This window comes from Crocodylus siamensis, chromosome 9 (assembly GCF_052110815.1).
Source record: "Crocodylus siamensis isolate JL-2025a chromosome 9, ASM5211081v1, whole genome shotgun sequence".
Taxonomy (NCBI): Eukaryota; Metazoa; Chordata; order Crocodylia; family Crocodylidae; genus Crocodylus; species Crocodylus siamensis.
The window spans coordinates 72090298-72103865 of record NC_143403.1 but is presented as its reverse complement, the minus strand read 5'-3'; the positions used below and the strand labels follow the sequence as shown (position 1 = coordinate 72103865).

General features: G+C 50.9%; 1 protein-coding gene across 13 annotated transcripts in view; it reads right to left on the bottom strand.

Annotated features, from left to right (window-relative positions):
- Nucleotides 1-13568, bottom strand: part of KDM2B (lysine demethylase 2B) — a 130523-nt gene that overhangs the window by 6937 nt on the left and 110018 nt on the right. For 5 of the 13 annotated variants that reach the window (XM_090061989.1, XM_090061992.1, XM_090061984.1 and 2 more), the window contains 5 exons: nt 10651-10794; nt 5026-5112; nt 4115-4384; nt 2953-2991; nt 691-1379 (listed from right to left, as the gene is read on the bottom strand). In XM_090061989.1, the coding sequence (XP_089918115.1) occupies nt 691-1379; nt 2953-2991; nt 4115-4384; nt 5026-5112; nt 10651-10794 (1229 nt within the window). The remainder of the gene's footprint in view (nt 1-690; nt 1380-2952; nt 2992-4114; nt 4385-5025; nt 5113-10650; nt 10795-13568) is intronic. The other 8 variants (XM_090061990.1, XM_090061985.1, XM_090061993.1 and 5 more) reach the window with 5 other exon arrangements.

Sequence of the window (13568 nt, the reverse complement as noted above, 5' to 3'; positions counted from 1 at the left end):
CACAGGATTCTTTACTGAAAGCTCAGCCAAGTGTATGAACATGGCTCGGGGATCTGCAGCCTACGCTGCAGCTTAATGTTATGTGGTGATCACTGAACTACTGAGTCAATTTTTATTTGGTGCCCCCAGCACTAGAGGGGCACCTCATCAATAATATGGAAGAGATTATCAGAGATTTTGGAGCAATGAAGCAGCAGAGAAAGGACAGAGTCAGCAGGCTCATCCTCTGGGATGACAAAAAAAACCACCTTAGAGCAGCCTGAAGGCCCTCTCTGGTCAGGAAGCATTAGGATCTCATTAACTGTATGGAAGAAAAACACAGCTGCTGGTAAGCAGGTGCCCAGAGTCTAGCAGCATCCAGGCTCAGAGCCCCCTACATAGCTACCTACTCTTCTCAGGAGCCTTCCTTCTCTGCTACCGTCTGGCTACAGAACTCAACGATGCAGCATCAGGGACAGTCTGCCCACTGCATCGCTGAGCAGCCTCCTGTGTGATCTAGGAAGGAAGGGCGCTGTTCCACACACGAGTTTCACACTCCTTAGGGGTGTCCTTCACGATCATCAGGAGAGACCCATGGCCTTAGAAGACCATTTCTCCCCCACTAGGGCTTCACATGAGCAGCCCTTCAGGAGATGCAACAGTACACCGATGAACCGCATCGCCCCACCACCATCCTGCTCTGCTCCTTACCATCTGTTCCAGGTCTTGCACACTCTCATACAGATGCACAAGTCTCTATGACTGAGGTAGCTAAAGACAGCCATCCAGACTTCCCTCTGCATCACGTGGGCTGCCCCATCATCTAAGGGCAGCGAGTCCGGAGGGGGGCTGATGGGGGGTGGGCGGATGACATGGCGTTCCATCTGGATGCACTTGGGAGGAGAGAGCGAAGGGGGCGGGCGGGCAATGCCCCGCAGGTTGCTCCGCAGGCTGGGCATGAGCTGGTGCCGCAGCTCCTTAGGAGTCCCGTTCAGCCCTTTGCTGCACTTGTGGTGTCTGTCGCTGTTGTTCAGCGCCCGCTTGGGCTCCTCGTTCTCGCTCTCCGGTTCCGACTTGATGGGCTGATGGTTCTCATTGGCAAGGCTGTTCTCGGTTTTTTGGATCTCCTGGTTGAGCTCCTTGCTGAGCTCCTTGCTCAGTTCCTTATTCGGGAGCCGCCTTTTCCGCCGTATCTTGAACTTCTTCTTGTCCCTGGGCTCGGCGCTCTCTGTGCTGGGCCCTGCGGTAGGGGAGCTCGATCGCGACTGGTCACTCTCCTTGGATTTCGGAGGTGCCTCTGGCAGGTCCTCCTCAGGCTCCTGTTTCAGACGCCGCAGGGGCTTGACCACGGTGGGTCGGTCGTCTGTCGCCTTCCACGATCGCCTCTGAAAAGAAAGAGTCTGGGGCAATAACACAGGCTGACAATTCACAAGCTCCTGCCCTGTTCTCCATGAACAGGGGCCTGCACACCTCGGCACTTGAGCTGCAGGGCAGACAGCCACACCAGCTCCCCTCCCATGCATTCTCCCGACTGTGGTACCATGCTGAGGATACTGCAGAGTGGCCCTACCCATGAAAGAACTGGAGTCCAGGCAGGGGCCCCAAGGACTTCCGGGTACTGGCAAATACCCAGCATACACAGCCCACAAGGCAGCACACTTATTTTTAAAGGACTTATGTCAGGAGTCCAGCAGGAGCCATAGGCAAGCAGTCACAATATGTGCACCAGGTAATAGCACAGCGTTAGCATGTGCTCCCTTCCCAGGCTGTTTCCAAACTGGCTCAGATGTAAGCTGCCCATTTTATAAAGGGGAGCACCCAGGACCGGTGGTTCTAGCCAAACCTGGGCCGCACCACAGGCTCAGAGCTTGGGCCTGCCCTCACCAAGCCTCTCTCCTATACACTACATGCTTATGAAGCGGGTGATCCAGCTGACACCCTGACACACTGCTACTCTGATCCACCCTGAACTTCACCAACACCCTGCTCCCAAAGCAGGGCTGCAGGGGAGTCGATTGCCCCTCTCTGGTCTGTTCTGGTCATTTTCATAAGTGTGACCTCACATGTCACTCGCCTGCTGCAATCCAATCTCACACTGATGCATGCTGGATGGAGCTGCAAAACATGTGCAATGCCAAAGAAAGGGAAGCTCCAGGTCTAATTGGATCACACCAAGAGAGCGCGAAGTGGGCAACAAAGCTACAATGGAGCAGTACTAGCGAAATCGGAAAGGAGCAAGAAGGTGTCACTAAAAGAATCATTATGCCAAAAGTTTCTATGTTGCTGCAGTAAGTTCTCTGGATCAAACAGAGGGGTATGCTCCTAGGTTGTAAGCTGTAGAGACCTCACAGATTTTCTTTTTAGCATTAACTAAAGCCAGAGGGAACCCCGCTAATGTATTTAAGATTAGATCAGAATACTCTCTCCTTTTTAAATTCTCCTGTTATTATGGGAGATCATGGGGAGTTGGTGGCAGGCAACTTTAAAATAAATTACAGAAATTTTCGTCAGCCAACAGTCAGCTGTGGCATTCTTTTACCCAGGAACTAAGACTGGTTCATCCAAAGACCCGTGACGCTGGTCTGCACGTACTAGTGCACAGGAGTTGCACACCACCAACCCGCAGGCCATTAGACGTGTCAGGAGGGATTTTACCTCCCACACCATTAAACGAATAGCCAGGTGCATTACTGAGATTCAAGCACTTACAAAGAGCAGAACAGCAGTAGAGAGGGCAACGTTTCACTCTCTGGCCTTTAAAAAGCGAAGTCTGTGTTCTGGCAATATTTCAGCAGAACAGGAAGTATAAGAATTAACTCTCTCCATCCCCCTGCCCTGGGGAAAGCCTGTCTGCGTTGAGAAGGGTTGTCATGCAAGCAGGCCACATGGCCAGCAATGCAAGTGCCAGAGGAACTGAACGGCCACTCAGCTCACAAGAGGGAAGGCACGTGAATTACAGGAGTGTCAAAGTACCTTTTTCCTGAAGAGTTTCTCTTCTTTTCCAAGTTTTAGCTGTTCCAGGAAAGAAAACCCAAAACAAAAGCATTTTATTTGTTTGGTAGGTACCCAGTAAAACTCCTATTCTACTACTTTCCTCCATAAATAGCTGACCTAATGAACTGGTTCAGCGACACACAGTGAAGTGAACAGATGAGATTATTTTACTAATCTCTGAAGTGCTAATGGCTTGATTTTCAAAAAATCTCTGTTGGGATTCAGCCATTACCATCTCCTCAGCATACACGGGGGGTTACACTGGGGAACAAATGGTCCCACACTGTGGATGTTTGTAGGAACCAGGAAAACGAGCATCCCCTCTGTGCCCACAGAGAAGAGAACAATCCTGCCTACAAGACAAACCTGCACAGGCGGGTGCCGTGCAAGTCTGCCCCTCCTGCTCTGCTAGTGCAGCCTCAGGCCCTCCTTATTCCACCTCTTATTGCAAGTCTCACGCTTGGCAAAAGGAACTGCTGGAGTGGCTCGCGCATTACTAGAAGCCAGCACACAGGCATCTACTCTGGACAGAAGTAATTTAAGTCCATGACCAAGCTGATCTGCAATTCCTAGAAATCCAAACTAAACCAATGCACATGACAGATTCAGCTGCTGTCTGGCACAAATAACCGAGTGAGTTAAATCTAACAAGCGGTTGGTTGCCTATGCTGCAGCTGGAAGCAGCAGGTTTTCCCATGTCTCTGTAATCGGAGGAAACAGTATTTCAAAGATGACAGGAAAAATCAGCCTCTAAAGTGGAGTGGATTCTTAGAGCTCGTTAAAAGAGTTGAGCACCACCCAGTGGCTATACGTGAATAAGGTTAATTAAACTGCCACCCCTCCTATTGTAGGATCCTCTTACTTCCTTCAGAATTGCTTCCCTCATTTCTCCTAAAACCTTGGAACTTTGCCTGGCCTTCGCTGCTTCTCTTCATGGACAAAGTCCAGGTGGAAAATTTTCCTGCTCCACCAGACAAGTCATTTTCAAAAAGGGAGGGGAAGCACTATGCAGTATCCTTCGTACCCAAACAACTGCTGGGATTTGGAAGACCCAGAGGACAGCTAAAGCAGAAGAGCACAAGACACAAGCCCGTGACCTACAAGCCACAGGGGGCTGGGGAAGGGGACAGGGCTCTCCTACCCGTTTCCTCATAGCAGGCTCTTGGGGTTTCTCAAATTTCCTTTTCCTTCGCAGATGCACCTCGTCCGACTTTCTCCTCGAGATGGAGTCAACAGGAGATTTCTTGGCATGTTCCTCTGACTTCCGCCTGGGGGTCTCTTCGCATTCACTTTTCCGCTTTGCAGCATCCATAACTTCCTTGTTGTCTCGGTTTATCTTCTGTTCCTTCAGCAGTGAGCCTGGGAGATTGGATGCGTATTTGAATCCTGGTCCGCGCTTTTGCTTGTACGCCAAAGAGACACAAAAAACACAAGCAAACTTTATATCTTCTCTTTTTTTGTTGTTGCCGTTTACAACAAATCCACCACGTGTGACAGGAAATAGTGGGCTGTAACCAGCCACAAGGTTTCTAATGGATAAGTGGCCAGCAAGGTGACATTTTCCTCGTCTCCAGATTTTCTTTCTGCTTTGGTCACACCTCTTTAACCTCCCTCTTGGTTGTTAGAGAACCCAATGTCTCACTAGTTGTAAGAGATGCTTTAGATCTCATTTAAGGCCCTTTTCAAGATCCAGTGGAACTTGCTCATCCTTGAGATTAAAAGTTACTGGTTTTCAGTTTGGATCAAAACACCCTCCCCCCCAAGAGTTGGTGATGATGTCAGCATGTGATATCAGAATGTAAAACCAGTAGAGACAAGAGGGTCAGGGGCTCATTTATTTCTTTTATCTCAGCTGAAGGGAGTGTGAAAATGCAAGCTAGTGAAGGCAGGGTGATTTTCAAGCAAGCCAATATTACTTGAAAACCCATTCTGTCAACTGGGATGGGCAGTTCTCAGACTAGCTGTGCCCCTGCCTTGGAGCTGTACGAAGACACAGTTACGCCAAGTTTGGCATCTTGGTCTAACGTTGGTGTGTACAGGGATGAAACTCACTTTCCCAGTTTTCCCCGCGTGGTTGCACTTGGGGCACTCCCAGCAGTTGGGCAGCTCATCGTTAACCACGCCGTCCGACTCCTTCACCTAGGTGCAAGAGGCAGAACCCAGATTGCAGTGAACAGCAGCACGGGGGGCAACTCAGGGAAAACAGGTTTGGGCACTTGGAGGCAGTCATTACAACAGCAGGGGACAGACTTGTTGCACTGCTGTCCTGCTGCCCAGATCAGGGGTTCCCCTCCCAGGGGCTCCCAGCTCCCACATGCACTACAGGAGCTGGCTGTCCTGTCCTCCTAGCACAATGCTGGCCCTGTAAGATTGGAGGGAGCACTCAGAGGAAGCCAGAGATACAAAGCAGGCCAGCCAACATGGTATAGGCAACAGGTGGTTCCTTGTCCAACTTGTTGGCCGATATAGGGGACAGTCCCACTCTGACACCCAGCATATGCTGTGGGTAGAGGGAAATGGACCTTCATCACCTAGTCTTTACCTGCTGCGCCCATGTGATGCACTCACTCTTTTCCCTCCAGGGGACAGGTAGGGGTTGAATTTGGTACTAGAAGGGTCTCCTACCCAGTCACACAAATACTGCAAGGCATCTTAACAAGCCAGGTGTTTGATATGGCTCTTCAGAGCGTGTAACAGGTCAAACCTCCAATGCGGAAAGGAAAGCACCCCCACACCTCTGACACGGCCCGCAGGCCAAGACGGTGGTAGTGACCAGGTCAGGTCCAGGAGACAAATGTGTTCAAACTTCTGCTGTCTCCTAGAATTTCTTTCGATAAAAATCCCACCTCCTCCCACACGCACACTCACAATCTTCCCGTTCCTTCATCATGGAAAATGCAAGGCGAGAAAGGCCCGCTCTACCCCTCCGATTAGCGCTGTGGTGCTGGATGGGCAGAGGCACACCCGGTTTTGTTAAGGGCTTCGTGGTCCAATTAGACACACTGCTGCCTAGGCTACTTTTGGCAAAGAATTGGGCAATTTCAAAAACTTGCCATTTCTCAAACAAAACCAAATGTGCCAAGCAGGGCGAGGCAGTAGCACTAGGATGGGCCCGTTAAGACCAAGGGATCATGCATTCACAGGTGGGTTCATCTCAATGACTCAAACGAGAAGTTTTTTTAAGCTGTTATAGCAAGTTAGATCCGCTTCTTCTTGGGATCACGAAGGGGCATGAACAACTGAGGTGGAGATCAAAGCAGCCACGAAGACCAGCAGCAAAAGAGCACCCCCAGGGCACGTTGGAAGCAAGCCAAAGAGGGCTCACAGCCTTGGCACAACTGAGGGGGCTGAATCTGGAATACAGGCAACAAGGGGGCCAGCACAGGCTCCAACCTTGAGGACCATTAAGGGGAGCTTCCAGAAACACTGTCTCTCGCAATTCAGTGAAACAGCTCATTTGTATCTGAACCCTTCCCTTCTCCCAGTGCTAGCGGGCCACATGCTGGAGCCTCCAAACCAGTGGGAAGGAAGAAGTCACCTCCTCTTCTTTAAAAGCCAAGAGGACACTTCTTACCCTCAGCTGCCCCAATACGCGCCGGAACAATTGTAAAGCGTGACCTTTCCATCTACACAGAGCAGCTCCAAGCCCCAATGCCAGGCGGGAACAAGTCATTTCCTGTGCTGAACACATCACATTCTACCAATAGGGGAGACTTTAGTTAGGCCCCTTTGTGTGAAGTTTAAGGCACTGAACAGATGTGGGTAATTGTAAGCAAGTTAATTAGACACACAAAAACCTGCCACTGAATCTGTCACCAACATTATTGGCTGGGTGGGAGCCAGCTCCAAGTGTTTGCTACTAACAGCAGGTGGATGTCTATGCCACAGTATGGGGCATCTTCAGTAATGTACCTGCAATATGAGGACAGTAATTCCAAGTGCCCAAACACGGGACGATGCAATGATGAAGTCTTCCTACTAGAGGATGTGGGGATCACCAGGGAGCACTTTTCTGACACCACTAGGCCAGACATGCACTGTGGCAGTGCTCCGGCAGCAGGACTGGAATAAGCAGTGATGATTACACACAGGGAAGCAGAGTGCACTGGCAGAGCTGCTTTCGTACAGGGCAAAGTCTCAGAGGCACACAGCAGCCCTCTCTGCCAACACACCGAGCGCAAATGCTGGGGGTGAATGGCTAGTACTGAATTCACTCAGAATGTGGAAAAAAGTGCCCAGAAACAGATCTCTACGACTAAGATCCCCACCTTTGCAGGTATTCGGGCACCATCACATCAACATCCCTAGGAATGGGGCATCCAAGTGTCTTTTAGCCTATTGTTCCTTTAAGGATCTGGGCTCAGCAAAGAACATTCTCCAATGGGTAAAAACTAATCTGGGTTCCTTAGAAATGTAGCATAAGCTAATGCAGTAAGTCACCAACATTAGCAGTGTGATTTGGAGCGTACTAGATCATTAGCTGAATTAATCAGCCTGGGCTAAGCTCTCCTTAGGAAAGGGAGAAAGAGACATGATGAAAGGCAGATTCCTTTAAAAACCCTACAAGCTGGTTATGGGGAAAAGGCCTCTGCACTCAGGTACCTGGTGATCTTCCCACACACAGGTCTAGTCTCAGCAACTTGGATGCACAGGTCATATTTTCAGGCAGAAAAGAGGAGTGTGCCACAAGCCCCCAGCTGACACCATGGTCCTTCAGGTAAGAAACTTAAACCTCCATCTTTGGTGCAATCCCACTTGCGTGTTAATGCGAAAAGCCCTCTGTGGGAGAAGCCTTAGGGTATCTCTATGCTGCAGTCACTGCTCTCATGACAGCATACTGAGACACCCAAACTAGCTTTCAATTAGCCAGCCAAGGGACAGTAGCTGTTTAGCTTCAGCAACAGGGAACACAGCTCAGGCTGCAGAGCCCACACGAGGGCAGCCAAGGCTGAGCCGTCAGGCTGCACCGAGCCCCACGCTGTCAGGGGCACACTGCTCCTGGTACCCGAGCTAGCATGCTGAAATCTGACTTGGGCATGTCTGATGGACCCTTCGATGAAATCAAACTTGAAAGCAATTCTCTGATGGGGGCAGGAAGGGTGGTGGAGGGGGGTGGGGAAGAGGTTACTGACTGCTAGACTTGTGCATCCAGACAGGGACTTTGAAGTCAGATAGCCTTTATAACCTGGAACAGCCTGCAATGGAGCCTAAAATACCCCAGGTGCCTGTTCAGCCATTTGCAGCACAAGACTGCAAGGGGAGCCGTGGAGTCACCTCAACAGATGGATCCGGGGGACAAGACACTCAACAGGTGGGAAATGGCATTTGCGGATGGTCACACTCATTCCTCCAGACCCAGCTCCTTTAGTTTGGGATGGAGGGAGTCTCACCTGCCACTATCCAATTCTGTGCAATACAGCCAGTCCCAAAGGCTGCTGCTCTATGAGGCTGCAGGGCAGGAGCATCTAGCACAGGTTTAGGATGGGCGAGCACGTGAACTGAAATAGGGAAGTGGTGCAAGTCATGCCCCAGAGCAGAGCATGCAGCTCCCTCTCCTGCTAGCCACTAGCTCCAGCAGCACTGGACGTCACTGTTTCACCAAACACTCAATGCCTTGTTTTCAGGAATGCTGAGCAACTGCGGCTCCCTGCCACCAGCCCATCTACACAACAGCACCTCTGAAAACGGTGCCATTCATATGCCCCAAGATGCTACAGAGCCGACAGGCTGCACAGAGAGCACAGTCTCCACTGCACAGCAGGTCCCAACACCACTAAGTGTTGCCCCTTGGGAGTAGGGCGTCCTGGGGAACATATTGCCAAGGCAGTGGAAAGACCACTTCAACCATAAGTTGACACAAGGATGCAAGAAAGAAAGACCAAGCAATCCAAATTCCTCAGTCCTTCCAGCATAACAGCCAAGGAGCTTCCCACAAGCTGTGGCTCCAGGTGATCAGACAAGCCCAAGCTTGACTGCCCTGTTTGCACTAATGGGGACAGCTGCCTACTTCCTCAAGTCTAGGCAGCACTGCCTGGTGCTGAGCACTGCTGAAGACTGACGCCTGCTCACTTTGTGCCCTAGAGATAGAGCCAGTCTCTGCCAAGCGAGGTCTGGGCCTGGCTGAGCACAGGTTTGGGTCCTTCCCGGGAGTTAGGAAGCCCCTAACTACAGGGAGGTGGGAGGGGGGCTGTGTTCTCAACTCATCTGCACCACTAAAGAAAATGCTTGATCCACAGAGTTGAGCAGAGACACTCAGCCAACACCTCTGCAGGGACCTGAACTCTGCACAAGTGCCTGGGCAGCCCACTCCAGGTCACAAACATTCCTGTCCTGCAGGAGCCACCTCACATGCCCCATAACACCCCCCACTTGGTGCAAGCTCAGCCTCTTACAAGATGGGAGTCTGACCTTAGTCCATATGGGCCAAGGGCCACAACATCTCTCAGACTCACTCGAGTGATCTATCCAGCTGCTAACTCCTCACAACTGTGGTGCAGGTCAGACGCCCAGTGCCCAGCTGTCGGCCAAAACACAACTATGCCCATACCTCCCCTCAAAACGAGACAGAAAACTCACCCCCTCATACAAGGGGCGAAAAATCATCTCTGATGAGGTCAGGGCAGAAGAGAAGGGTATGTGGGACCTATCAGTGCCCAACCAAACCATGATACTGCCATTTGCACAAACAAAGACATTCAGTTTCTTTCCTACACCATGTGGGGGAAGAGACCCGTTCCCTGCTAGTAGCTGGGAGAGGAAGAGATGGAGTCAGGTGAGTGCTGGCACCCAGGATGGCATGGAGGTGTCCAAAAGTCATGCTTCAAATGCTGGGCTACCAGCCTGCACCTGGCTCCAGCTCTACATTCACTGCAGTCTCCATCGAGAAGGCATTTGGGCCACTCATGGGCAAACCCCAGATTCTCTTAAGGGAGAGGGTGGGGAGCAACAATCAGTGTGGCAGGGGTAGCTGCACCCCCACTCCCAGCTCCCCGTCTTGGGGAGGGGGGCAGGGGACAATGACAAATCGGACCACACCATAAAAACAGCAGCCAAAGACATTTTTAAGTCCCAAAATCAGGTAAGAATCCCACCCCCACCCAGCTCTTGGCACTCCCTCATGCCCACCACTGTTGCTGTGTCCCCAGCTGATTTCGGGGTGGAGAGGATCCAGAGCTGCTCCTGCCCCTGCTCCACACAGATGGCAGGTGGGCTGGCTCCTCCTCCCTCCACTTGCTCCCCACCAGCAGAGAACACCCAGGGGGACCAGGCCCAGAGGAGGAACCCACCTGCTGCTGCTGTGCCCAGGCAAGCCAGGCTCTCAGCACAACTCAGCTGGAGTGGGGCAGGAGCAGTTCTGGAGCTCCCCCCACTTCCAATCAGCCAGAGACAGGGAGAAAGCAGCAGTAACAGCAGGTAGAAGAGGGGAGGGGATGTGCCACTAAGCATGGGGTGGCTGGGGATCCTTACCTGCTTCAGAGTGTTAAAATGTCCCCAGCTCCTACAGTGCTGTCCCAAAGACAGGAGGGGAGGGATAGGGAGGGGAGGGGCACCATCATGCTACTGCACCCCTCTGGGGTCCACCCTGAGGCCGTGACACAGTTTCAGTGCACTGTCTGTAAATGAAGGCATGGCCATCTCCGATTTTTGCTACTAGCACTATCACGTCCCTCAACTCACCTTAAGGCATCCTGGGTGTATGATTTCATTACAAATAGAACACTCCATTAGCATGAGATTAAACTTGCTCTCCTCCTCTTCCACCGTGTCCTCCTTCCCAGCTTCTCCGCACACCAGACACACAGCAGTATGAGGCAGCACCGGCTGTTAGCACAAACCAGAGAAAGAGGGAGATCAGGCCACAGGAAACATGGGAGCAGAGGATCAACATTCACCTTATTACAAAGCCATCTCTAGTAGTGGCTCTCGATCCCAGAAACAGTGGAGAATCCCCAGCTTCAACTACCACGTTAAAAGAGAGTAAGACACACCGAGCATCTGTTTCCTGATCCAAACAGTTGCAGACAGGTACAGTAGGAGTAAGTTGGGCCTCCCTGTAATACCACAACAGTCAATGGAGATTCCCAGGGATGACTCTGGCCAGCCACATGGATGTCAGTCTCCAAAGCTTGTACCAGATACATCCAACAACTTGTCTTTTATCTATTCCAAAGGTGCGACATGAAAGAAAGAGGCAGAGCCAGGACATCACAACTGCCCTATTCAGCTTTGCTGTCATCCTGCAGAGGAAGGCAGCAAAGTCACATTACAGACAGGGCAAGCAGAAGGTTGTGGGATACAACTGAGGTTACAAAGCAAATCTGTGGCAGAATCAAAATTTCCCAACTCCAATCATGTTCACTTAGAGGCCACAGTCAGGACCAGAGTCCCCCTGTGCTGGGCACTGTAAATGCAGGGGAATACCATTCCTGTCCTGAAAAGCCAACAGCATAAGGAGGAAAATGGGGTAAATTTCTAGCAAGTGCAGGAGTTCTGGCTTCCAGGTCAGACACTGGTTCAGCTGCTGCTATTCTCCATCTAGCTCACATGTATTTCTACCACTTTGGTGTCAAATCATTGAACATTTGTCTAATTAAGAAACTGCTTTTGCACTGATGAGACACACGAACATTTGGTTTGCTGCAATATGGTGCAAGTCTCGTGACAAGGAGAGAAACAAAGGCCCTCGCAAGAAGCTGGCTGCAATTTGAAATGCAATCAACTAGATTATAAATCACTCCTTATCTATTAAACACTCAAGAGCAGAGCACTGGTTTTCATGGCAAGGGCCTCACATTTTAAAAGTAAATAAAAATCCTAACAAACCATCATTGGATAATTGTGCGTTGATTGAAATCTGTGGGCAGAGCAATTGGCAACTTAAGGGAAAATCTCAGGCACAGGGAAGTATTAACAGTCGTATCTTTAATGCCAATCCTGCCGTATAGACAGGCACTTACTGTATTCACTTTGGCAATGCTTCTATCCAGTCTCCTGCCAATAAATACTTAGCATTTACACACCACTTTACAAACATTATTTTTTTCCTTTCATGCATGCGCACACACAGAGTTGTAAGGGACAAGATTATTCCCATTCAACAGATGAAGACATGGTAATTGAGTTCTTTCTACCTAGCCATGTTCTGCACTGCAAATGCCTGCCATGCCGTTGACACACTTGATCATCCAAACACAACTGTGTTTGCAACAGCCTACAGGCGTAGCTGGCATTACTGCAATTGTACTTGCTTGGTGCAAGGATCTCCCGGTGGCACCAAGTTACTCTGTACCACCAAAGAGGGCTGGTATTGCAGCTGCACCAGAAATACTGGCCCTCCCAGCCCAGTGCCCCCAGGTCCATTTCAGGACTCCTTCCATGCGGCATATGACATCTCACAGGCTCCCTATGCCTTTCCAGGCTTAAGGCAGCAAGCTTCCATCAGTTCACAAAGACGACACCCCCTTTTTACCAAGTGCAGCGCAGGCTCTACTTCCTACACCTGATATTATTAACCAAAGAAAGCACTCTCAAGCTCTGAATCACTGCTTCCAGACAGCCTTTCCTGGAGGATACATGCTGGAAGCAGAGGGAGAGGGACCCACTGCGCACTGCTCCTACAACAGCTGAAGGCTTGCTGAAATACAGGTCCAGAAACTTATCTAGGAAGACCTTCTTACCCCCAGAGAAAAGGAGATTTGGACAGGCACCCAAATGGAATCCAGTTCCATGAGGCAGCTGTGATCAGACAGGAGCTGAGCGGACAGGTGAGCATCGGTCAGTAAAAGGAGGAAAAGAGGTGGGGGAAAAGAGTGGTTCTGCTTTGTATTCAGGGGCTAGGAGGATTCTCTGAACAATTTCTCCTGCTCAATTTGTGCTGCAGCCCTGGAAAGAGGGGACTCAGTGGAAAAGTCCTCTAGAGCTGCAGAAGTGCTTCAGACGCAGGCAGGTGTTCTCTCCAGTTTGCAGAGGATGAGCCTGAGGCACTGAGCAGCTTAGCCAAGGTCACCAAGCAAGTCAGAGCACCAGGCACAGACCCAGGAGAGCAGAAGCCAAGTCTCCTGTTGCAAGGGGGATGCGAAGTCTAGGCCAGGGCTGGGAGTCAGAGGGTCACAACTGCGGGGGGTCAATGCCCAGCGGCTCCTATGGAAACAGTGGAAGCTGCTCAATGCTGAGCAATCCTGAAAACCCAGCTATGTCGTCCTGGGTTCCAGGCTGGATCTTCCGCTCCATCACGTGACCCTGGCCAAATGCCTCCGCGCTCTCGGTTTCAATTTCTCCATCACCAAGAACTAGAAACTTGCATGTGCTGCAAAGCTAAACAAGGCCAGATGGAAGTCACTACACACGTGATAAGTATTATCAGCACCTCCAGACAAACTGCCTTCTCTTCACATGTGCAACCAATGAGCAACAGCTGGAGTTGGCTGGTCCAGAGAGCTTCAAATCCATCAGGGGAAACTGCCACGCAGGAGCCTGACTGACCAACTAACCCCTGGGGTGAAGGCTGCAACTTGCATTTCCTCCCTTCAGAGAGCAGATCCCGGGTGCGAGCCCACGGGCACCGCACCGCGAGAAAGGCAGTCGATTCCAGGCCG